The sequence below is a fragment of the Lithobates pipiens genome, unplaced genomic scaffold (assembly GCF_037356315.1).
Source record: "Lithobates pipiens isolate NorthernLeopardFrog02 unplaced genomic scaffold, aLitPip1_a1.2 Scaffold_35, whole genome shotgun sequence".
Taxonomy (NCBI): Eukaryota; Metazoa; Chordata; class Amphibia; order Anura; family Ranidae; genus Lithobates; species Lithobates pipiens.
In genome coordinates this window covers 5,779,729-5,804,308 of record NW_027507811.1, presented here as the reverse complement: position 1 = coordinate 5,804,308, position 24,580 = coordinate 5,779,729, and the positions used below count along the sequence as shown (strand labels likewise).

The following is a 24,580-nucleotide window of genomic DNA, read 5'->3' as shown; positions in this document are numbered from 1 at the left end:
AAACATGGGGGCGGGTTTACCCTGTGACGTCACTGAGTGAACCCATTGATATAATGACACTCATCCAATGACAGGTAGACATCAGGGTTTGGGTCACCTGATGACATAACTAGGTAACCACGCCCCATGTTTACCTAGTGGCTGGATTTTTTTTTTGTGCGGGTCGGCATTTTTTTAAAATAACAGGACTTGTCAAAAACCGTGTGTGTTTTTACTAACTTTTTGACCACTTTTTTGGTGAATGAATAGGGTTACTCATTCACATTAGGGGGGGCAGGATCTGGGGGCTCCCTTGTCTTCAAAGAACAAATAAATCCGAAATGAAATGAAAATTTTCAGCAGTGACGGCCGGTGGAAACATTTTTGGGGAGGCAGCAAACAGTATAACCCCCCCCCCCCCGTCTGTCGGTAGCACTTAACCCATCACCGGCAGCTTCTCTTGCTTGGTGGCGGCCTAACGTTCTCCTGCTCTCTACGGGTCATCACGGTGGCGGCATCTTCCGTTTTCCTCCCTCCTCCTCGGCGGCCAATCGGGTGTCTTCTCTTTTCGGCCAATTGGAAAATGATTCTCACACCCGCTTCTGAATGGCCGGATTGAGCATCAGTGTTTCAACAGCGAATATTCATTTGCTGTTGTAACACACCTGGATTGGCTCCAAGCGCGTTCTCTGTGATCCAAGCCCACCCTATTTTGAAGCTTATTAGAGCCTCTGGCTCTAATCAGGTGCTTAAAAAAAAATCCTGGCCGCTGTAATTCCTGATAGGGGCCGGACGCATGAATAGTGGGTGGCCGTGGCGAGCATAGATAGATTCATGCTATGCATGAAGCTATCCATTATACATATAGGGGGTGGCATGTTAAGAGGGGGCGGCATCTGGGGCACCGCTAATGGATGGGCCGCCACTGATTTCTAGCATGCACATATCCATATCCAGCCTAAGTGAGCATTGCTGAAGAGTCAATGAGCCGCCTTGCCCTTTCTCATATTCTGACAGAGATTCCAAAGGTGGAGACTCTTGAATTAAAAAATGGCTGCAGTACAGGAATTTCTTCTTCTGGCTACGTGCTGGTAAAAGAGACATTTGTTGAAGCTACCACTTCCCTTCATCACCACCTAAAGATTTATAAATCCAGGGTGCTCAGAGAAAATTTCAGAGCAGAATGGGAGATGTTGATGGTTTCAGTGATGAGAATGGAGTTGGTGTTTCAGAAACACGGCTTGACTCCTCACAAGACTGGGCTGTTTGTATTCATGATGAATCTCTTGTTTAGAGGGACACGGGACACAGACAAGAAGGAGGGGGGTTTCTCTATGTTTGATGAGGTCTGAAAGTGAGGAAAAAAAGATGATCTGGTTGTTGCAGATGTGGTTGGTGTTCCAGAAATACGACTTGACTCCTCACAAGACTGGACTGTTTGTATTTATGCTGATCCTTTTGTTTAGAAGGACACAAGACATGCAGGGGTGTTTCTCTATGTTAGATGAGATCTGAAAGATGATCTTGTGGTTGGAGGTTGTGATTAGGGATGAGCTTTGTGTTCGAGTCGAACATACGTTCGACTCGAACATCGGCTGTTCGCCCGTTCGGCGAATTCCGAACGTTATGGGCCGTTCGCGCCAAATTCGTGTAGCGCTCACGGCCCACAATGCACTGCGTCATCGCAGTGCATTGCTGGCTCATGATTGGCCAAGCATGCACTGTGACCCCGCATGCTTGGCCAATCACAGCGCCAGCAGCGAGGAGAGCCATGATTGGCCACAGGCAGGATGCCTGTGGCCAATCATAGCTCAGGCTGTGTAGTACACGCCCCACACTATATAAGGCCGCCAGCGCGGCGGCCTAGTGTAGTGTGTTGGCGTCTGAAGCAGTTAGTGGGTGTTCTGTGTACCTTCAACACAGTACACACCGATTGTTATCGGCTGATTTTCGATCTTGCTCTTCTATAGTGGTTGTTGTCTGCTTGCCCTGACCGCAGTATACACCGCTATATTCACCTCACCTATATAGCTAGTGATCTATCTTTTATAATAGAGCTTGCAGTCAGTAGTGTTAGGAGATAGTGCGTGCTGTCTGCGTGCTCTGTACCCAGTACATACCGCTATAATCCACCTACATAGCTCTTCTCTATTTGAGCCCACTTGCCATCTGCAGGAGTTATTGGAAGTTGTGTGTGCCTCCAGCACAGCACAGTATACATCTGTATATACCCCTTTATCTCTGGTGTTCTATAATAAAGGCATCTGCAGGAGTTAGTGGGTGTTGTGTGCCTCCAGCACAATATAAACTACCCAACTACTGTTTTACCCAACTCCCTTCAGGCCATTACCATGTCTGGAAGGCCAGCAAGGAGAGGCAGACAGGCGCGAGCCGATAAAAGAGGGCAAGCAGGCTCTGTGTCTAGAGACAACAGTGCTGGTCGTGGACGCGGTGCATTGTCATCAGCACGTGGCCATGGGACATGCTTGTCCTTCTTTTCGGCAGCTGGACATGTTGAACCGCAACATGCCAACGACTTGGTAGAGTGGATGACCAAGCCCTCTTCATCCTCCTCATCCTCTCTCACCCAGTCTCAGGGTACTAGCAAAGCAGCTGCCAATGCATCGTCTTCCCTCGTCTCAATGTCATCATCAGTGACTCCTTCCCTAGACCCACCACGTCCTCCTGAGGAGTCTCCTGAACTCTTTGAGCACAGTGTTGGGTACATGCTCCAGGAGGATGCCCAGTGTTTTGTAGGCTCTGATGATGACACTCAGCTAGAGGAAGGCAGTAGCGTGAGCGCAGAGAGAGGGGATGCTCAAGAAGGACAGCAATCTGGCAGTCATGTTCCACAAGCTGCAGCATACTGCCAGGTTTGCTCCAGCGATGAAGAGGGAGGGGATGATGAGGGCACTGACTCCACGTGGGTGCCTGGTAGGAGGGAGGAGGAGGCACATGTCCAACGAGGCAGGATGCCCTCCGGGGGCCAGCTTAGGGGCAGCACACCGACTGAATCACACCGCAGAGCTCCGCCTGTGCAGGGCGCTGCCTCTGCGCGTTATTCTAAAAGTTCTTTGGTGTGGGCCTTTTTTGAGACGAGTGCATCAGATCGCACTGCTGCTATTTGCAACATATGTCTCAAGCGTATCTCGCGTTTCCAAAACATCAGCCGCTTGGGCACCACATGCTTGACCAGACATATGTTGACATGCCATGCAGCTCATTAGCAAGCGTACCTCAAAGACCCACACCAAAGAACAAAGCGGACCTCTCCTTGCTCCTCATCAGCTGGCATCTCCAACCCCACTAGACCTTCAGTCCTCTCTGAAACCTGCTCTGAGAGGAATGAAGGTGTAGAATTAGGTGTGTCACAGCCAAGTGCTTCCGGGAACTCTGCTAGCGGTACACCCACGTCCGATTATAGCAGGCAAATGTCCCTGCCCCAGCTGCTGGACCGGCGAAAGAAGTTCACTCCCAGCCATCCACATGCCCAGCGGTTGAATGCTAGCTTGGCTAAATTGCTAGCACTTCAACTGCTGCCTTTTCAGTTGGTAGACTCGGCCCCCTTCCGTGAGTTTGTACACTGTGCGGTTCCTCAGTGGCAGGTCCCCAAACGCCACTTTTTCTCACGGAAGGCGATTCCGGCTCTCTACCGGCATGTGGAAGGCAATGTCCTTGCCTCGCTGGACAGGGCGATCAGCGGTAAGGTGCATATTACCGCTGACTCATGGTCCAGCAGGCATGGACAGGGACGTTACCTGTCTTTCACGGCCCATTGGGTCACTCTTCTGGCAGCTGGGAAGGATGCAGGACAAGGTGCAGTAGTGTTGTAGGTTGTTCCGCCACCACGCCTCCAAAATGCTACTATTGGTTGTGACACACCTCTCTCCTCCACCCCCTCCTCTTCTTCTTCCTCCATGGCCTCTTCCAGTGCTCTGTCCTCAGAACCAGCGGTGCTCCGTAGGCATTCCAGGGGCTACGCAAGTACGCAGGCAAAACAATGCCATGCCGTGCTTGCGCTGGTTTGTTTGGGGGACAGGAGCCACACTGGGGCGGATGTTTTGTCAGCTCTGCAGGGGCAGGCCGAGAGGTGGTTGACGCCATGCCAGCTTAAGCCAGGAATGGTGGTTTGTGACAATGGCACCAACCTCCTCTCCGCCCTCCGACAGGGACAACTGACCCATGTGCCCTGTGTAGCTCACGTCCTTAACCTGGTGGTGCAGCGGTTCTTGGGCAGGTACCCCGGCTTACAGGATGTACTGAAGCAGGCCAGGAAAGTCTGCGTGCATTTCCACCGATCATTTAATGCCTGTGCTCGGCTGGCTGAGCTCCAAAAGGAGTTGAACCTGCCCAAGAACTGCCTTATATGTGACATGCCCACCAGGTGGAACTCAACCTTGGCCATGCTGCAGCCGCTGCACACGCAGCAGGGGGCCATCAATGAGTACCTGTGCGACTACGGCACCAGGACAGGGTCAGGGGAGCTCGGATTTTTCTCACCACGCCAGTGGGGCATGATCAGGGATGCATGCACTGTCCTGTCACCGTTTGAGGAGGCCACAAGGATGGTGAGCAGTGACAGTGCATGCATCAGTGACACTATACCTCTTGTCCACCTCTTGGAGCATACGCTGCGTGGAATAATGGACAGGGCACTTGAGGCAGAACAAAGGCAGGAAGAGGAGGAGGCTGGCACTCAGCAGCAGCAGTCTTGTAGGGATGATTTACAGTCCCAAGAAACACGTGGACTTGTACGTGGCTGGGAGGAGGTAGCTGCGGATCATGTTGCCCTTAGTGACCCAGAGGACTCCGGACCGAATGCCTCAGCTAACCTACGCTGCATGGCCTCCCTGATCCTGCAAAGCCTGCGGAAGGATCCTCGTATTCTTCGGATCAAGGAGAGGGACCATTACTGGCTGGCCACTCTCCTTGATCCACGGTACAAGGGTAAGGTTGCCGACCTTATCTTGCCATCGCAGAGGGAGCAGAGGATGAGACATCTCCGGGAGGCCTTGCAGAAAGGTCTGTGCAACGCGTTCCCAGAGACTGGGAGGTTACAAACTCCTGGTCCTGGACAACGTGTTGCTGAAGCATCGGTCAGAAGGAGCGGTGGAGAAGGTGGCCGTCTGACTGATGCTTTCAGACAATTTTTTAGTCCGCAGCCCCAAGGTATGATCGGTTCCAGCAAAAATCGCCAGCGTCTGATTTACATGGTGCAGGAATACCTAGGGGCAAGGTCAGACTTGGACACCTTTCCCATCGAAAATCCTCTGGCTTACTGGGTCTTGAGGATGGATCACTGGCCAGAGCTTGCACAGTATGCAATTGAGCTACTGGCCTGTCCTGCATCCAGCGTTCTTTCGGAACGCACCTTCAGTGCTGCTGGTGGCTCAGTTGATCGACTGACCTTCATCAAGATGAATCAGTCTTGGATCACCGAATAATTTGTTTTTAAATATCACATCCCTTCAAGACTGCCTATGCTGATGCTGAGTGACTGTCCTGTTATGTTGATTGTCTATCCTCTTCCTCCTCCGCTGATATGTTGGAAGAACATTTCTGGTTCTGGGTGATGCCTAAGGCCCAATTTTTCTGCCCCTGTTTAACAGGGGCGTTTAAGTACAATTTTTGATGCAATGCTTTGCAGCAGGGCTAATTCCTGCAATAAAACTAGAGTATATGGGAGAGGTTGCAGTGTGGTGGCACCAGCACCAGTGCCTAAGGCCCAATTTTTCTGCCCCTGTTTAACAGGGGCGTTTAATTACAATTTTTGATGCAATGCTTTGCAGCTGGGCTCATTCCTGCACTACAACTAGAGTATATGGGAGAGGTTGCAGTGTCGTGGCACCAGCACCAGTGCCTAAGGCCCAATTTTTCTGCCCCTGTTTAACAGGGACATGTAATTACAATTCTTGATATAATATTTCACAGGAGGGCCCCTTCCTGTGCCCACCCAGAGTAACGGTGAGGACTTATAGTGTTGTGGCACCAGCACCACAACCACCAAAGGTCAATTTTTCTACCACTGTTCAACAATGGCATGTAATTACAATTCTTGATATAATCGTTCACAGCAGGGCGCTCCAGCGCCCACCAAGAGTCACTTTGAGGGCTTACAATGTTGTGGCAAAACCAACACCTTGTTCCGCCATTTCTGCAGAGCATATAGGGCAGGCCCCTACTTTCAAACATCCAATTTACAAACATCTCCTACTTGCAAACGGAAGGAGACAACAGCAAGTGAGATGAAAAAAGATGGACGACAAAACAAATTATACAGGGGTGATAACCCTTCCCTATGTTTTCCAAAAAGCTTAAAAATAGTTTTTTTGACTGGAGCTACACTTTAAAAATGTACCAGTTGAAAATTACAAACGGATTCAACTTAACACAACAAACCTACACAGTCCCTATCTTGTTTCCTGTATACTACTGTCCTGAGTATATAGGGCCTGGGGGCCACACGCATTTCCTTTTTTTAATATGGGTACGGGGTTCCCCTTAATATGCGTACAAGACCCAAAGGGGCTGGTAATGGGCAGGGAGGGCTACCCATGCCATTTTTCTCAATGATTTTCAACCATATTGCAGGAACCAGATATAACATTAAAACCGCAAGCAGCTTTAAATGGTGTTATTTCCGTTTAATGTCATTTTGTGCAGGGACTGTTCTAAACACGGGAAACACGTGGCACTTCACAGGCATACTACAGACACCCCCCAGGCACCATATTTAAAGGAATATTTCACTTTTTTTTTTTCACTTTAATCGTCATTAAAATCAGTGCCCCCGCCAAAACGGCCATTTTTAAAAACATTTTAGGCATTGACCCATGTCCCCTGGGGCAGGAGCCAGGTCCCCAAACCCTTTTTAGGACAGTATCTTGCATATTAGCCGTTAAAATTAGCACTTTTAATTTCGAACGTTCGAGTCCCATAGACTTCAATGGGGTTCTAAAGTTCGTTCGAATTTGGGGTCCGTTCGAAAGTTCTGGTGCGAACCGAACGGGGGGTGTTCGGCTCATCCCTAGTTGTGATAGTGTGGCAGAGGAATGACAGGTGGAATAATATACAGTATGTGTAGCGCCACTCCCACAGGAGCCACAAGAATTACTTGTCCTGGTCTTCCCAACTTCAGCCCGCAGTCAGGCAACCAACAAGCGGATTCATTCTTTCTCCTTGGAGCACAATCGGGAGTCTTCTCTTTTCGGCCAGTCGGAAAAAAACGAGTCTCACACCCGCTTCAAGGAGATGTCGTTTTTATTCTTGGAAAAGTTGGATAGGGATGAGGGAAGTAATGGGATCCTCCAAGAAAAAGAACTTTGTACAACTGAGGACTTAATCTTCCTGTAGCTTAAGTGGTATTGGTAGAACCAGTACAGCAAAGTCCCTTTTCTTTAGTGGACAAATATCTGGGCAGAGCTTTTCAGGACACCAGCCATTGTTCACATGGATGCAAGGACAGATGGATGCCTCCTTCCAATCATCCATGCGATGCCCTCCAGCGATACCAGACAGATCTGTGGCAGACAGCTCCCCTCAGTCAGCTTCTTCTACACACCCGAGTCTCTGCATTCCTCCTCAAGGTCGTCCACCTGAGGCCTCCTCATGGCAGCCTGTGCCTGAGGGGACAGCTTGCCCCCCTCAGGCTGGAATAATAAACTCTGGGACAACAGGACCCAGAGCTCTGTGTGCTCTATGAATACAGTCTCCCAGCCAGCCAGCCTTCAAAGCCTGCCTCTCTACAAAAGGCTGGGGCTGTATCAATATCCATGCTGCTATCTACATAACTCCACACCTATCATCCAGAAACTTCTCAAGTCGCCTGAATACAGAGGGAACTATCATGCAAGCTGGCAGCAGCAGAGCACACAGATCAGGCATGACTAATCAACTGCAGCTCACTGAGTACAGGGAGCCAAACTATGCTTTTACCCTACCCAACATTACAGCCACACCGACTACAGTCCTAACTATTCTAGCACCTACCTAGGAGGGTGCTACATCCAGCCCCTCCAAAAATGGCCATGTCCTCACTAGCCCCTACATTTTTTTTACAAATAATGGGTGGCGTATTCCACAAGCTGGAGAGGAGAAAGGGAGTTAACAAATGAACGAGGCATTCACTAACACTTACCTAACTGTCCTAGCACCTACCTAGGAGGGTGCTACATATGGGTGAATGAACTGATGGATGTACCATTGGAGTCTACTACAGACGTCCTGAGATTTATGAGAAGGGGGAGGAGTCGGCTGTTCAAGAAGTACAAGCCGGTAAAACCAAACTACCAAGACACAAGATTCAGACTAAAATCTACAGGATGGGCCTTACTTGTAGTGTTAGAAAAATAAGTAAAGAAGAGAAGAAGAGGGAGGGGGAGAAGAGGGAGGAGGAGGAGAAGGAGATGAAGGAGGAGGAGGAGAAGGTGAAGGAGGAGCAGGAGAAGGAGGAGGAGGAGAAGGAGGAGGAGAAGAAGGAGGAGAAGAAGGAGGAGGAGAAGGAGAAGAAGGAGGAGGAGAAGAAGGAGGAGAAGAAGGAGAAGGAGGAGGAGAAGGAGAAGAAGGAGGAGGAGAAGGAGAAGGAGGAGGAGAAGAAGAAGGAGGAGGAGAAGAAGAAGGAGGAGAAGAAGAAGGAGGAGGAGAAGGAGAAGGAGGAGGAGGAGGAGGAGAAGGAGAAGGAGGAGGAGGAGGAGAAGGAGGAGAAGAAGGAGGAGGAGAAGAAGGAGGAGGAGAAGAAGGAGAAGAAGAGGAGGAGAACTGCAGCCCCGAGAAACGTCTGGTAGTGTGAACACGGCCTTGTGCTGTGTGTGTATGTACTGTATATCCTTATAGATGGGGTCATCTCCACTCCCACCAAGGGGGAGAGAAATATATTACTGCCTAGTCCAGCCTTTCTCAGCCAGGATTCCTCCAAAGGTTTCTTGAGCAATTAACAATTTTGTCTCTCAGTAACCGCTGGCATCAATGATCTGTAGGGGGACAGTCTTCCCACTCATGACAATATAAAAATGTCCTTCTCCCACTGACTGCTAATATAAGGGGTCTTCTCCCATTGGTCACGAATGTAAGGGACCACTACACTGACCACTGATATAAGAGGACCTTCTCCCATCGGTCACCAATATAAGGGACCACTACACCGACCGCTGATATAAGAGGGTCCTTCTCCCATTGTCACCAATATGAGGGACCACTAGTATAAGAGGTCCTTCTCCCATGGGTCACCAATATGAGGGACCACTACACTGACGACCGATATAAGGGGTCCTTCTCCCATTGGTCACCAACGTAAGGGACCAGTACACTGACCACTGATATAAGGGGTCCTTCTTCCATTGGTCACCAACATAAAGGACCACTACACTGACCACTGATATAAGGGGTCCTTCTTCCATTGGTCACCAACATAAAGGACCACTACACTAACCACTGATATAAGGGGTCCTTCTCCCATTGATCACCAACGTAAGGGACCACTACACTGACCACTGATATAAGGGATCCTTCTCCCATTGGTCACCAACGTAAGGGACCACTACACTAACCACTGATATAAGGGGTCCTTCTCCCATTGATCACCAACGTAAGGGACCACTACACTGACCACTGATATAAGGGATCCTTCTCCCATTGGTCACCAACTTAAGGGACGTCTACACTGATATAAGACATGGTCCTTCTCTCATTGGTCACCAACATAAGGGACCACCCCACTGATGACTAGGAGTAATCTGTAGGGTTGTTAGAGAGTAGAAATGAGCCTTCAGGTAGAACTTAACTTTGGCTGTTCCAGTCTCCTGTTTGGTGGGAGACAAGTATCATATATACAAGTATTATACTGTATATACCGCTTCTATAAATGCCATCTTCTCACTGTCGCTGGGTCCTATGGAATCAGTGGGTGCTCACAGTTACCCCTTCCCTAAGAACTGCATAAATTACTATGAATCCACTCCGAAGCAAAGTGGTCGGGATACCAGTGACATCACTGCCTAAGTATTACATTTGGGCAATGATGTCACCACTATCCCCACCCCTACCTTTATATGACTAAAGACAGCTCATTCAGATAGTGGTCCTATTAATGTGGAGGGGGCAGTATCTGGGGGTCCCCTTATTGTTAAAGGGGGCTCCCTGGTTTTTAAAAAGCCTCCTGCTCTAGACAACCACAACCAGGGATGTGGAGAAGAGGCCCTTGTCCTCGTAAACATGCTGCCTCCTTATGTTGGGGGCATGTGGCCTGGTATGGTTCGGCTATTTTCTGGCCAACCAGGCTGTGTTCTTGGGTTAAGGATCTGATGTATCTTCTGGATGGCCTCAAGCATTTAATTTTTTAAAGAGGGGTATTGGAGGGTAATGGAGGGCCAGTCTGACAGCTCCAAGCTCCAAGATGTTGATGGGGAGTTTGGCCTCTTCTCTTGACCATGTTCCCCAAGTTGTCAAGGATTGAAAGGCTCCTCCGCAAACTTATCATATGCAATGGTAAAGGGAACTGGGGGGGGGGGGGGGCAACTTGATTCGGAGAAGTCATGACTGGCAAGTCATGACTATTTCACGATCGACATCCTAAAAAATTTCATCATATTAGAAAATGCCTAGAAAGTTTTATACAGATGGTAGTATACGCCGGTTAGACTGGCCCGTTTTATCTCAACTTATTCTCCACTTTGTTTCAGAGGATGTACACAAGAGGGCACTATGGCACACATATGGTGGTCATGTCCAAGGGTTTGCAGGTTATGGGTCAGAATTCAAACTCTTCTTCGCAATATATTCCATGTTAATTTCAAGAGAGATCCCTACGAAGCTCTTCTTGGCAAACCAATTGCTGAACTGCTTCGTCCAGAGCGCCAACTGGCTCAGCATCTTTTTACTGCAACTCAGTTAACCATTGCGAGGGCATGGAAGACTCCTGTACTCAGTTTTGAAGCAGCTAATGCAATCCGCCGGACTTTGCAGCGGAGGTCCGCCGGACTTTCCGAACGAAAGGACTTGCACACACACGAACAGACTTTCGGGAGGAACTAGGTCCGACGGACTTCCCGCCGGACTTTCCAAATGGACGGACTTGCCCACACATGGACTAAAGTCCGTACATTTTGAATGTGACTCCAGGCACGACGGGACTAGAGAAGGAAGTCAAAGGGGGCTCCCAGATTCCGATAAGCCCCCGACCCGCAGACCCCGACAACCAACGGCCAGGGTTGTCGGGAAGAGGCCCTTGTCCTCATCAACATGGGGACAAGGTGCTTTGGGGTGGGGGGGCCGCAGGGCACCCCCTTCCTCAAAGCACCCACCAACTCATGTTGAGGGCATGCGGCTTGGTACGGTTCAGGGGGGGGGGGCGCTCGTCCCCACCCCCTTTCCTGACCGGCCGGGCTGCGTGCTTGGATAAGGGTCTGGTATGGATTTTGAGGGGGCCCCCAAGACGTTTTTTTCGGCGTAGGGGATCAACATGGGGACAAGGTGCTTTGGGGTGGGGGGCCACAGGACACCCCTTACTCAAAGCACCCACCACCTACTCAAAGCACCCACCACCCCATGTTGAGGGCATGTGGCTTGGTACGGTTCAGGAGGGGGGGTGCTCGTCCCCACCCCCTTTCCTGACCGGCCGGGCTGTGTGCTTGGATAAGGGTCTGGTATGGATTTTGGGGGGACCCCAAGACGTTTTTTCGGCGTAGGGGATCAACATGGGGACAAGGTGCTTTGGGGTGGGGGGCCACAGGACACCCCTTACTCAAAGCACCCACCACCCCATGTTGAGGGCATGTGGCTTGGTACGGTTCAGGAGGGGGGGTGCTCGTCCCCACCCCCTTTCCTGACCGGCCGGGCTGTGTGCTTGGATAAGGGTCTGGTATGGATTTTGGGGGGACCCCAAGACGTTTTTCGGCGTAGGGGGTCAACATGGGGACAAGGTGATTTGGGGTGGGGGGGGCCGCAGGGCACCCCTTCCTCAAAGCACCCACCACCCCATGTTGAGGGCATGCGGCTTGGTACGGTTCAGGAGGGGGGGGGGAGGCGCTCGTCCCCACCCCCTTTCCTGACCGGCCGGGCTGTGTGCTTGGATAAGGGTCTGGTATGGATTTTGGGGGGACCCCAAGACGTTTTTTCGGCGTAGGGGATCAACATGGGGACAAGGTGCTTTGGGGTGGGGGGCCACAGGACACCCCTTACTCAAAGCACCCACCACCCCATGTTGAGGGCATGTGGCTTGGTACGGTTCAGGAGGGGGGGTGCTCGTCCCCACCCCCTTTCCTGACCGGCCGGGCTGTGTGCTTGGATAAGGGTCTGGTATGGATTTTGGGGGGACCCCAAGACGTTTTTCGGCGTAGGGGGTCAACATGGGGACAAGGTGATTTGGGGTGGGGGGGCCGCAGGGCACCCCTTCCTCAAAGCACCCACCACCCCATGTTGAGGGCATGCGGCTTGGTACGGTTCAGGAGGGGGGTGCTCGTCCCCACCCCCTTTCCTGACTGGCCGGGCTGCGCGCTTGGATAAGGGTCTGGTATGGATTTTGAGGGGGCCCCCAAGACGTTTTTCGGCGTAGGGGGTCAACATGGGGACAAGGTGATTTGGGGTGGGGGGGGGCCGCAGGGCACCCCTTCCTCAAAGCACCCACCACCTCATGTTGAGGGCACGCGGCTTGGTACGGTTCAGGAGGGGGGGGGGGCGCTCGTCCCCACCCCCTTTCCTGACCGGCCGGGCTGTGTACTTGGATAAGGGTCTGGTATGGATTTTGGGGGGACCCCCAAGACATTTTTTTCGGCGTAGGGTGTCCCCCTTAAAATCCATATCAGACCTAAGGGCCTGGTGTACAGTACCCTGTAGCCGAGAACCAGCGCAATAGGATCACGCTGGAAACATTCTCGCGGGCAGGTGCTGTAGTCGCCGTTGCGTCGTAGTTGGTCCGTCGGACCAGCATACAGACGAGCGGACTTCCCGACATGGACTGGGTCCGGCGGGAAGATTTGAAACATGTTTTATTTCTAGGTCCGCCGGACTTTGGGGAAGAAAAAGTCCGCTGGAGCCCACACAATCACACAAGACCAAGTCTGCCGGAAAGTCCGATCGTGTGTACGCGGCTTAAGAATCGCATGAATGACATCATGGTGAACGAGAAGTTGACAGCTATCCTCTCGGATACCCAGGGTAAATTCCTTCGGGCCTGGCAACCATGGGTTACTTATACCCAACCTTCTAGATTTGATATTGTTTTGTTGCCGCGCAACCTGGAATTAACATGGATTGTTTGAGGATTTGCATAATTTAATTTACAGAACAACGCCCACAACTTTGAAGACGTTTTTTTTTTTTTTTTTATTATTGTGAAGCAAACAAACAACAAATAGGACAAAATAACAGAAAAAGTCAATGTGCATAACTATTCACCCCCCCTAAAGTCAATACTTTGTAGAGCCGACCTTTTGCGGCTATCGCAGCTCCGAGTCGCTTTGGATAAGTCTCTACGAGTTTCGCCCACATCTTACCACTGGGATTTTTACCCATTCCTCCTCCTTGCAAAAACTGCTCCAGCTCCTTCAAGTTGGATGGTTTTGCGCATGTGAACAGCAATCTTTAAGGTCTGACCACAGATTTTCTATTGGATTGAGGTCTGGGCTTTGACTAGGCCAAGGGTGCCAAACTCAATTTTATCGCGGGGCGCATCAGCATTATCCCCTTGCCGCCGAGCGGACGCAGATGTGCGTACTCGGGTTCCGGGGGTTATACCGGGATGATGCCCCGCACCTGCAGGCATCATCCCGGTACTGATTTTTACAGCGGGCGATCGGCTTTCCAGACATAACAACCGATGCGGCTAAAAGACGCTCGGCTGTTATGCCGGAGGAGCGGGAGGGGACGTCCCCCCCCCCCACTGCTCTTACCGGGGCTCCCTTTCAATCGGGAGCACCGATCGCACGATCCGCCACTTCTGGCGGCTAGGGAGGGACTGGAATGACGCCGTAAGCGCCTTCATTCCAGTCTCCTAAATGTAAACATGGAAGCGACGTCATGACGTCACTTCCCTTTTACTCGGCTGCCAATGGCGCCGGATTTAAAAATATATACAATATTAAGAGTCGCCGAAAACGGCGATCTGAATACTTTGAAGTGTAAAGGAGGGATTTTAGACCCCCATCCCTCCATAAAGAGGACCCGTCACCCCCTATTACTGTCACATGGGATGTTTACATTCATTATAGACCCCAGATCCCTCCATAAAGAGGACCCGTCACCCCCTATTACTGTCACATGGGATGTTTACATTCATTATAGACCCCAGATCTCTCCATAAAGAGGACCCGTCACCCCCTATTACTGTCACATGGGATGTTTACATTCATTATAGACCCCAGATCTCTCCATAAAGAGGACCCGTCACCTCCTATTACTGTCACATGGGATGTTTACATTCATTATATATAGACCCCAGATCTCTCCATAAAGAGGACCTGTCACCGTCTATTACTGTCACATGGGATGTTTACATTCATTATATATAGACCCCAGATCTCTCCATAAAGAGGACCCGTCACCTCCTATTACAGTCACATGGGATGTTTACATTCATTATAGACCCCGGATCTCTCCATAAAGAGGACCCGTCACCTCCTATTACTGTCACATGGGATGTTTACATTCATTATAGACCCCGGATCTCTCCATAAAGAGGACCCGTCACCCCCTATTACTGTCACAAGGGATGTTTACATTCATTATATATAGACCCCAGATCTCTCCATAAAGAGGACCCGTCACCTCCTATTACAGTCACATGGGATGTTTACATTCATTATAGACCCCGGATCTCTCCATAAAGAGGACCCGTCACCTCCTATTACTGTCACATGGGATGTTTACATTCATTATAGACCCCGGATCTCTCCATAAAGAGGACCTGTCACCTCCTATTACTGTCACATGGGATGTTTACATTCATTATAGACCCCAGATCTCTCCATAAAGAGGACCTGTCACCTCCTATTACTGTCACATGGGATGTTTACATTCATTATAGACCCCGGATCTCTCCATAAAGAGGACCCGTCACCCCCTATTACTGTCACAAGGGATGTTTACATTCATTATATATAGACCCCAGAACTCTCCATAAAGAGGACCCGTCACCTCCTATTACAGTCACATGGGATGTTTACATTCATTATAGACCCCGGATCTCTCCATAAAGAGGACCCGTCACCTCCTATTACTGTCACATGGGATGTTTACATTCATTATAGACCCCGGATCTCTCCATAAAGAGGACCTGTCACCTCCTATTACTGTCACATGGGATGTTTACATTCATTATAGACCCCGGATCTCTCCATAAAGAGGACCCGTCACCTCCTATTACTGTCACATGGGATGTTTACATTCATTATAGACCCCGGATCTCTCCATAAAGAGGACCCGTCACCTCCTATTACTGTCACATGGGATGTTTACATTCATTATAGACCCTGGATCTCTCCATAAAGAGGACCCGTCACCTCCTATTACTGTCACGTGGGATGTTTACATTCATTATAGACCCCGGATCGCTCCATAAAGAGTACCTGTCACCACCTATTACTGTCACAAGGGATGTTTACATTCATTGTGACAGCAATAAAAGAGATCAAATTTTTTTTTTTTTATAATTTATTCATTTTAAAATAAAGTAAAAAAATAAATAAAATTTTAAAGCGCTCCCCCCCGTCCCCGCGAGCTCGCGCAGCAAAGAAAACGCATACGGAAGTCGCGCCCGTATATGTAAACGGTGTTCAAATCACACATGTGAGGTATCACCGCGATCCCCAGAGTGAGAGCAATAATTCTAGCACTAGACCTCCTCTGTAACTCTAACCTGGTAACTGGAATTTTTTTTTTAAAGCGTCGCCTATTGAGATTTTTAGGTACCGTAGTTTGTCGTCATTCCACGAGTGCGTGCGATTATAAAGCGTGACATGTTTGGTATCTATTTTCTCGGCGTAACATCATCTTTCGCATTATGTAAAAATTAAAATTGGGCTAATTTGACTGTTTGTTTGTTTTTTTTTAATTCATGAAAGTGTCCCTTTTCCCAAAAAGTTGCGTTTAACCACTTGAGACCCGCACTACGTCATGTGATGTCATGGGGTTTCGCTGGTTATATCTAAATGATGCCTGAGTCCACAGACATCATTCAGATATTGCCGTTTTCAGCCGGCGATTCCCTACACCATAAGAACGATCATACGGCTGTTCCGCCGCTTGAACGTTCTTACGGGCGGCGGGAGGGGACGCCCTCCCCTCCCGCCGCCCTCCGGTGCTTCTACCGACTCACCGTTTCCATCGGTGAGTCGGTCACAGGATCCGCCGGCCCCAGCAAGTTGCCATAGAGATTTCCGGCGGACTAGATTGTCCCCGGAGTCTCTATGATCGTTCAGAGGCCGGGCGCGATGTTATGACGTCACGCCCGGCCTCGGTATTCAAATTAACGGCGCCAATCTGGCTAGGAAGCCAGGATCGTTTTTTTTGTTTTTTTTTATTCTTCCCAGCCTAGAGGTGAGATATGGGGTCTTATTGACCCCCCATATTTCACTTGTAAATATGTCCGATCGTGCCATATTCCTATTACAAGGGATGTTTACATTCCTTGTAATAGGAATAAAAATCTATTTTTATTTTTTTAAGTGTAAAACTAAAAAAAATAAAAATAAAATTAACAATAAAAAAAAAAAAAAAATTTTTTTAAGCGCCCCTGTCCCCGTGAGCTCGCACACAGAAGCGAACGCATACGTAAGTCCCGCCCACATATGAAAACGGTGTTCAAACCACACATGTGAGGTATCGCCGCGAACGTTAGAGCGAGAGCAATAATTCTAGCCCTAGACCTCCTCTGTAACCCAAAACATGTAACCAGTAAAAAAATTTAAAGCGTCGCCTATGGGGATTTTTAAATACCAAAGTTTGGCGCCATTCCACGAGCGCGTGCAATTTTGAAGCGTGACATGTTGGGTATCTATTTACTCGGCGTATCCTCCTCTTTCACATTATGCAAAAAAATTGGGCTAACTTTACTGTTTTTTTTTAAGCATGAAACTGTTTTTTTTTCTGAAAAAAACGCGTTCGAAAAATTGCTGCGCAAATACCGTGTGAGATAAAAAGTTGCAATGACCGCCATTGTATTCTCTAGGGTCTTTGCTAAAAAAAAACATATATAATGGGGGTTCTATGTAATTTTCTAGCAAAAAAATTAGGAATTTTACATGTAGGAGAGAAATGTCAGAATTGGCCTGGGTGCGAAGTGGTTAAAACACCGCTGCGCAAATACCGCGTGACATAAAATATTGTAACACTCGCCGTTTTATTTTCTAGAACCTCTGCTAATATATATATATATATATATGTTTGGGGGTTACAAGTAAATTTTCTAGCAAAAAAATATGGACTTTAACTTGTAAACACCAAATGTCAAAAATAGGCTAACGATCGGAATTCCAGCCAGAAAAAGACAGATGAGAGCTTTTCATCGGAAAATACGACCGTGTGTACGCTCCATCGGAATTTAGCTGTCCGAATTTCCGCCAGCCAAAAAATTGACAGCGCGTTCTCCATTTTCCAGACGGAAAAACGTTCTATCAGTAATTCCGATCGTGTGTATGCAATTCCCGACGCGCCAAAAATCACACAATGCTCAGATTCAACTACGAGACGGAAGCTATTGGCTACTGGCTATTGAACTTCCTTTATCTAGTCACGTTGTACGTGTTGTACGTCACCGCGTTATAAACGATCGGAATTTGATGTGACCGTGTGTAGGCAAGACAGCTTGAGCGGGAATACCGTCGGGAAAACCATTAGAGCTTTTTCCGACGAGAATTCCGATCGTGTGTACGCGGCATTAGTCATGAAAGGGTTAAGAGTATCCTCAAAGGGGGAACGGTTGTATCTCTAAGATTAGATGTCCAGCGCATCCCCCTCCCCTTACATTAGATGTCAAGAGCCACCCCACTCAGAATTTGAGTCCCCCATTCTCCATAACATCACAGTGCACCCCCCCCCCCTTCCTTATGCTGCTGCTGGGAAGAAGCTGGATGCATTGCTTGAAAGCAGAGTAGTAGGGGTTTGGAGGAGGACCAGAGGAGCTCTCCTGCAGGAGAGGTGTGAGGGCCACATGAAATGGCCCCCGGAGGGCCGGATTCGGCCCGCGGGACTTGTGTTTGACACTCCTGGACTAGGCCATTCCAACACATTTACATGTTTCCCCTTAAAACCACTCAAGTGTTGTTTTAGCCGTGTGTTTGTGGTCATTGTCCTACTGGAAGGTGAACATCCGTCCTCTCCTCAAATCACACACAGAGTGCTACGCGTTTCGCTCAAGAATATCCCCGTATTTAGCACCATCCATCGTTCCCTCAACTCCGACCAGTTTCCCAGTCCCGACGGCTGAAAAACATCTGGAAACGTTTTTTTGGGTCGGGGAAACCTCGACTTAATTATAGCAAACGTATGGACAAAGGACATTATTGGGATTTTTTTTAGGTGCACAAATAACATAAAGATATATATGTTAAAAGATAGTTTATTTTGAAAAATGAAACAAAAAAAAAAAAAGTATTATTATAAAAACAACAAGACAATGGCATGTACAGTATATCACAATGTTAACAAGGCAGCACTATATGACGGATTTCCCAACATGTTTCACCCATAAATCGGGCTTCTTCAGAGGGAGGCTGTCCAATTATGAAGTACACGCCTTCTATAGGACCCAAAGTGGTTCCAAATTTTGTCACGCCCCCTATACGGCTAGTAGTGCCTGAAGGACCGCATGCAGCTGGTGGTCACGGGGGAGGGGAATAGAAGACCAGAAAAACAGATTAAAAATGAACGAAGATCCAAGGGATTTCAAAATGCTGTCAATAGGCTCTAATGATGATCTCCACAGCTCATGTTAAGAGACAGGATAGCATATCCCAGGGGGCTCCAGGAACAATTTCCTCACTCAGGACAAGAATACGGCTTCTCCCCCAGTGTGAGATTTCCGATGTTTATAAAGACTGGAAGCCCTTGAAAAATATTTCCCGCACTCAGGACAGGAATACGGCTTCTCCCCCGTGTGAGACCTCTGATGTACAGAAAGACTGGACTTTTGTGAAAAACTTTTACCGCACTCAGGACAGGAATATGGCTTCTCCCTTGCGTGGGATCTCTGATGTCTGTAAAGACCAGACTTCTGTGAAAAACATTTCCCGCACTCAGGACAGGAATACGGCTTCTCTCCCATGTGCAGTCTCTGGTGTCTGTAAAAATTGGACTTCTGTGAAAAACATTTCCCACACGCAGGACAGGAATACGGCTTCTCCCCTGTGTGCAATCTTTGGTGTCTGTAAAGAGCGGACGTCAATGCGAAACATTTTCCACACTCAGGACAGGAATACGGCTTCTCCCCCGTGTGTAATCTCTGATGTTTGTAAAGACTGTACTTATCTGAAAAACATTTCCCGCACTCAGGGCAACAATATGGCTTTTCCCCCGTGTGATACCTTTCATGAGTGACAAGTTCTGATTTTGTTACAAAACATTTTCCGCACGTAGAACAAGAATACGGCTTCTCTCCTGTGTGCAACGTCTGATGTTTGGAAAGACTGGACTTCCCTGAAAAACATTTCCCGCACTCAGAACAGGAAAATGGTTTCTCCCCCGTGTGAGACCTCTGATGTGAGACAAGTTCTGTTTTTTGCACAAAGCATTTCCCACACTCAGAACAGGAATGTGGCTTGTCACCCGTGTGAGACCTCTGATGTCTGCAAAGATGGTACTTCTGTGAAAAACATTTGCCGCACTCAGGGCAGGAATACGGCTTCTCACCTGTGTGAGATCTTTTATGCACATTAAGATTGGACTTAAAATGGAAACACTTTCCGCACTCAGTACAGGGAAACCTCTTATTTTTTGGAAGGGTGGCACCGTCCCGCACAGTCTGAGCTTCCTCAGGATAAGAGGAATACGATGGTCCGGCACCGTCCCGCACAGTCTGAGGTTCCTCAGGATAAGAGGAATACGATGGTCCGGCACCGTCCCGCACAGTCTGAGGTTCCTCAGGATAAGAGGAATACGATGGTCCGGCACCGTCCCGCACAGTCTGAGGTTCCTCAGGATAAGAGGAATACGATGGTCCGGCACCGTCCCGCACAGTCTGAGGTTCCTCAGGATAAGAGGAATACGATGGTCCGGCACCTTCCCTCACAGTCTGAGGTTCCTCAGGATAAGAGGAATACGATGGTCCGGCACCGTCCCGCACAGTCTGAGGTTCCTCGGGATAAGAGGAATACGATGGTCCGGCACCGTCCCGCACAGTCTGAGGTTCCTCGGGATAAGAGGAATACGATGGTCTGGCACCGTCCCGCACAGTCTGAGGTTCCTCGGGATAAGAGGAATACGATGGTCCGGCACCGTCCCGCACAGTCTGAGGTTCCTCGGGATAAGAGGAATACGATGGTCCGGCACCGTCCCGCACAGTCTGAGGTTCCTCGGGATAAGAGGAATACGATGGTCCGGCACCGTCCCGTACAGTCTGAGGTTCCTCGGGATAAGAGGAATACGATGGTCCGGCACCGCCCCGCACAGTCTGAGGTTCCTCGGGATAAGAGGAATACGATGGTCCATCTACACTGTGTGGTGCCGGATGGACATTTGAGGTAGTCGGGTTTTCTCCTGGACTATACTGTGTGATGTCCTCATCTTCTACTTTACAGTCTGGAGACAAAGTGAGACAATCCTCTGAGGTTTTCCTCATCTCCCGTCCATCTACTAAAATAGAAATACAAAGATTATTACTAGACATCAGCTGATTGGTTCCCCTAAACCAGGACTCCGCCCACATCAGGTAGCTTTGTCTCTGAGGATCTTACAATTCCCCCCTCAAGGTAACTAGTAAATGGATCCTCTGATCTCCTACCAGATCATTTCTTTATTCATGGACCTTAGTCAGAGAGTGAGGAAACAACGAGAACTGTCTTCTATAGGAGTGACAGTGATGAGGGGATTATAGGACGAGTGTCCCCTCCCCCTCTATCACTCATTGCCATCTTCCCAACACAAGAAGTCCTGCACTTCCTTATTTAGTCCATGATTTAGTCATGAATAACAGCGGGGCTGAGCCCCACCAGAGGTCAGAGAGTGAGGATGGGGGGAGGACAACCAAGATGAAGACTGGACTGATCCTGAAGACCCCCATCATTGGGTTATTGACTCCTCCCTCATTATCACTTTCTGTTTAAGATTCCAAAGTCTGAGGATGTTATCACATTATTATCACCATGTAAAAAGTCTGTGCTCCAATCACATTATCCGATATAAAATGTCCAGCTGGTAGGAAATGGGTGTAACAAAAGAGAATACATATTATGTGTATATATAGCAGTGGGGGGAGGGGAGAGAGGAGAAGTCAGGAGTATGTAATGTACAACATAGAGTATAGGGTAGAATAATTAGGACTATAAAATTCAGAAGATAATGTTAATGACCCACCTGTGCTGATCTCTGTAGGAGTGTCCTCCTCTATAAATGTCCCCGTTATTCCATCCTCCTCCATAGACTGCTGATCATCCCTCACATACCTCTCTTCTTCTTCTGATTTCACCTCAAATTCTATATCCATTGGATCTCCACTCTAAACCAAGAAAATGAGAGAGAAAATATCATCTGTAAGATAGAAGATTTATTACTGTGACATCACATAGAAAATAGAAAAAAATACACATCCTCTACACAAGTCCATGTTGTAGATTCTCCATCCCACCAACCTTGTAACAGTGGGGGATGGTGTGACCTTCCTGTGTGGAATCCCGGGAATACAGAGGACGGGGACATCTCTCTGGTGGGTTCCTGGTATTTGGTGGCTCCATCATATCCTTGTGTCCTTCTGATAACTTCTCCATCACTCCATACTCCTCATCCTCCTCTTTATACTCTTCTTTAACATCAATATTATCATCCCCGAGGATTCCAATCTGAATATATAATAAAACATTCATTGTAACAATCATGCTTATTTATAAATAATAACCACCAATAATGGTCAATCATCTACCTGATGATGGTGGGGGATGGTGTGACCTTCCTGTGTGGAATCCCGGGAATACAGAGGACGGGGACATCTCTCTGGTGGGTTCCTGTAGATAGACGACTCCACCATGGTGTCCTGGTACAGATCTTTCTGTCCTTTCAGAAACTCTGACTCCTCCATCACTCCCTCCTCATCTTTTATTTCCTCTTTAACCTCAACTTTAGGATCTCTCAGGTTTCCACTCTGAATATATAATAAAAATGACATCAATGGTAACAATGCAGATAATGTACAGATCCTAATGATACTATCAGTGATTGTTCCTCATCTACCTGATGATGGTGGGGGATGGTGTGACCTTCCTGTGTGGAATCCCGGGAATACAGAGGACGGGGACATCTCTCTGGTGGGTTCCCATTACTGGATCCATCTGTAGGAAACACACACACTGACTGAATACATTGTTTCTATGTGTTTATCAGATGATGGGGGATCTAGGTGGAGCCTCCGTACTGCTCTCTCCTTTACAATAAAGTCTCCTCTTACCCGGTGATGTGAGGGGCGGCTGATTGTCCATCATGACGTCCTTGTAGAGATCCTTGTGTCCTTCTAAATACTCCTAAATAGGGAAATAGACAGTGACACTACTTAGGAACCTGATACTTATCATGATACAATCACCATCCAGACACATCCCTTGTCTGTTACTGGATAATGTCCCAGAATTCCGAAAAACCGCTCACCTCTCCTGTCAGCAGCTCAATGATCTCTCTGGTGGCTTCCAGAATCTTCTTATATCTTTATTCTATTAGAGACATCATCTTGCAGCAAAGTCTCCTCTCTAGTTCCTCCAAACTCACCCGGAACTTCCTGTCTGTACCATGACATCACTTCCTGTCTTCCATAGAGACTTCCTGTCTGGGTAGAAGTGAGATCGCCATCTTGTGGAGCTCAGAGGAACTGCAGTCCCTGAGAACCGTCTCGTAGTGTGAACACGGCCTTGAGCTGTGTGTGTATGTACTGTATATCCTTATAGATGGAGGTCATCTCCACTCCCACCAAGGGGGGGTAGAAATATATTACTGCCTAGTCCAGCCTTTCTCAACCAAGGTTCCTCCAAAGGTTTCTAGGCAATGAGCTTCTCAACGCTAGCAAGCCTGTTGTGTGAAGCTCCTCCCAAGGGGGACGTGTCCTCAAAAGTTTGCCAAATCACCTGAGGGTACGTGCCGATAACCCCATGGTGTAGGAATATGTTGCCTGTGCCCTGTACTGTATGATTAAGATTTTAACCACTTTCAGCCCCGGACCATTTTGCTGGCTTAAGAACAGACCACTTTTAGCGATTCGGCACTGCGTCGCTTTAAGTGAGTGAGTGACTTGTATAGCGCTACCTATGCGAACTGAATCGCCTCAGGGCGCTTTCTTGCCACCAGAGTCCATCTGTGGCTTTGCGTGGTCCTTTACACCGTAGGGTCCCAACACACTTACAAACACATACAACATTGACATACACATACACATATTAAGGCCAATTTTTTTTTTTTAACTGACAATTGCGCAGTCGTGCGACGTGGCTCCCAAACAAAATTGACGTCCTTTTTTCCCCACAAATAGAGCTTTCTTTTGGTGGTATTTGATCACCCCTGCGGTTTTTATTTTTTGCGCTATAAACGAAAATAGAGCGACAATTTTGAAAAAAAAAAACGCATTATTTTTTACTTTTTGTTATAATAAATATCCCCCAAAAATATATATATAAAAAAATTTCCCTCAGTTTAGGCCGATACATATTCTACATATTTTTGGGGAAAAAAAATCGCCATAAGCGATTATTGATTGGTTTGCACAAAAGTTATAGCGTTTACAAAATAGGGGATAGTTTTATGGCATTTTTATTAATAATTTTTTTTTTACTAGTAATGGCGGTGATCAGCGATCTTTTATTGTGACTGCGACATTATGGCGGACACATCGGACGTTTTTGACACATTTTTGGGACAATTGTCATTTACTGTATACAGCAATCAGTGCTATACAAAAAGCACTGATTCCTGTGTAAATGACACTGGCAGTGAAAGGGTTAACCAGTGGGGTGGCAGTGTAGGGGTTAAGTGTTCCTAGGGGCGTGTTACTAACTGTTGGGGGGTTGGGCTTTCATTTAGTGAACACTGATCTCTGCTCCAATCACATGGAGCAGAGATCAGCGTCACTAGTTGCTAGGCAGAACTGGGAGATGCTGTTTACAACGGCATCTCCTCGTACAGCTGCCCCGTGAGGCGATCGCGGGCATGCCCGCGGCGATCGAGTCCGCGGGACCCGCGACCGGACTCATGGGGGTCCTGACCGGCACGCGAGCGCGCTCGCGATGGCAGGGCGGCGAATTTAAAGGGACGTACAGGTACACCCATTTGCCTGCCCGTGCCATTCTGCCGACGTACATCGGCGTGCGCCGGTCGGGAAGTGGTTAATGTTACTTCAAAGCACTTAACCCCCCACCCCCCAGGTTTTTTTTTTGGAAGGTTTGATGTTTTAGAGCCTCACTTTCCACTCTTGCTGACTAGCCCG

At 48.4% G+C, this 24,580-nt stretch overlaps 1 protein-coding gene across 1 annotated transcript in view; it reads right to left on the bottom strand.

Annotated features, from left to right (window-relative positions):
• Window positions 1–18,510: 18,510 nt before the first annotated feature.
• The window catches only part of LOC143955456 (uncharacterized), a 43,075-nt gene continuing 37,005 nt past the window's right edge, over window positions 18,511–24,580 (bottom strand). Inside the window, exons 6-10 of the mRNA XM_077465500.1 lie at window positions 22,348–22,479; window positions 22,040–22,258; window positions 21,753–21,959; window positions 21,478–21,619; window positions 18,511–20,757 (exon numbers count right to left, since the gene is read on the bottom strand). Of these exons, the coding sequence (XP_077321626.1) occupies window positions 18,950–20,757; window positions 21,478–21,619; window positions 21,753–21,959; window positions 22,040–22,258; window positions 22,348–22,479 (2,508 nt within the window). The 3' untranslated portion in view covers window positions 18,511–18,949. The remainder of the gene's footprint in view (window positions 20,758–21,477; window positions 21,620–21,752; window positions 21,960–22,039; window positions 22,259–22,347; window positions 22,480–24,580) is intronic.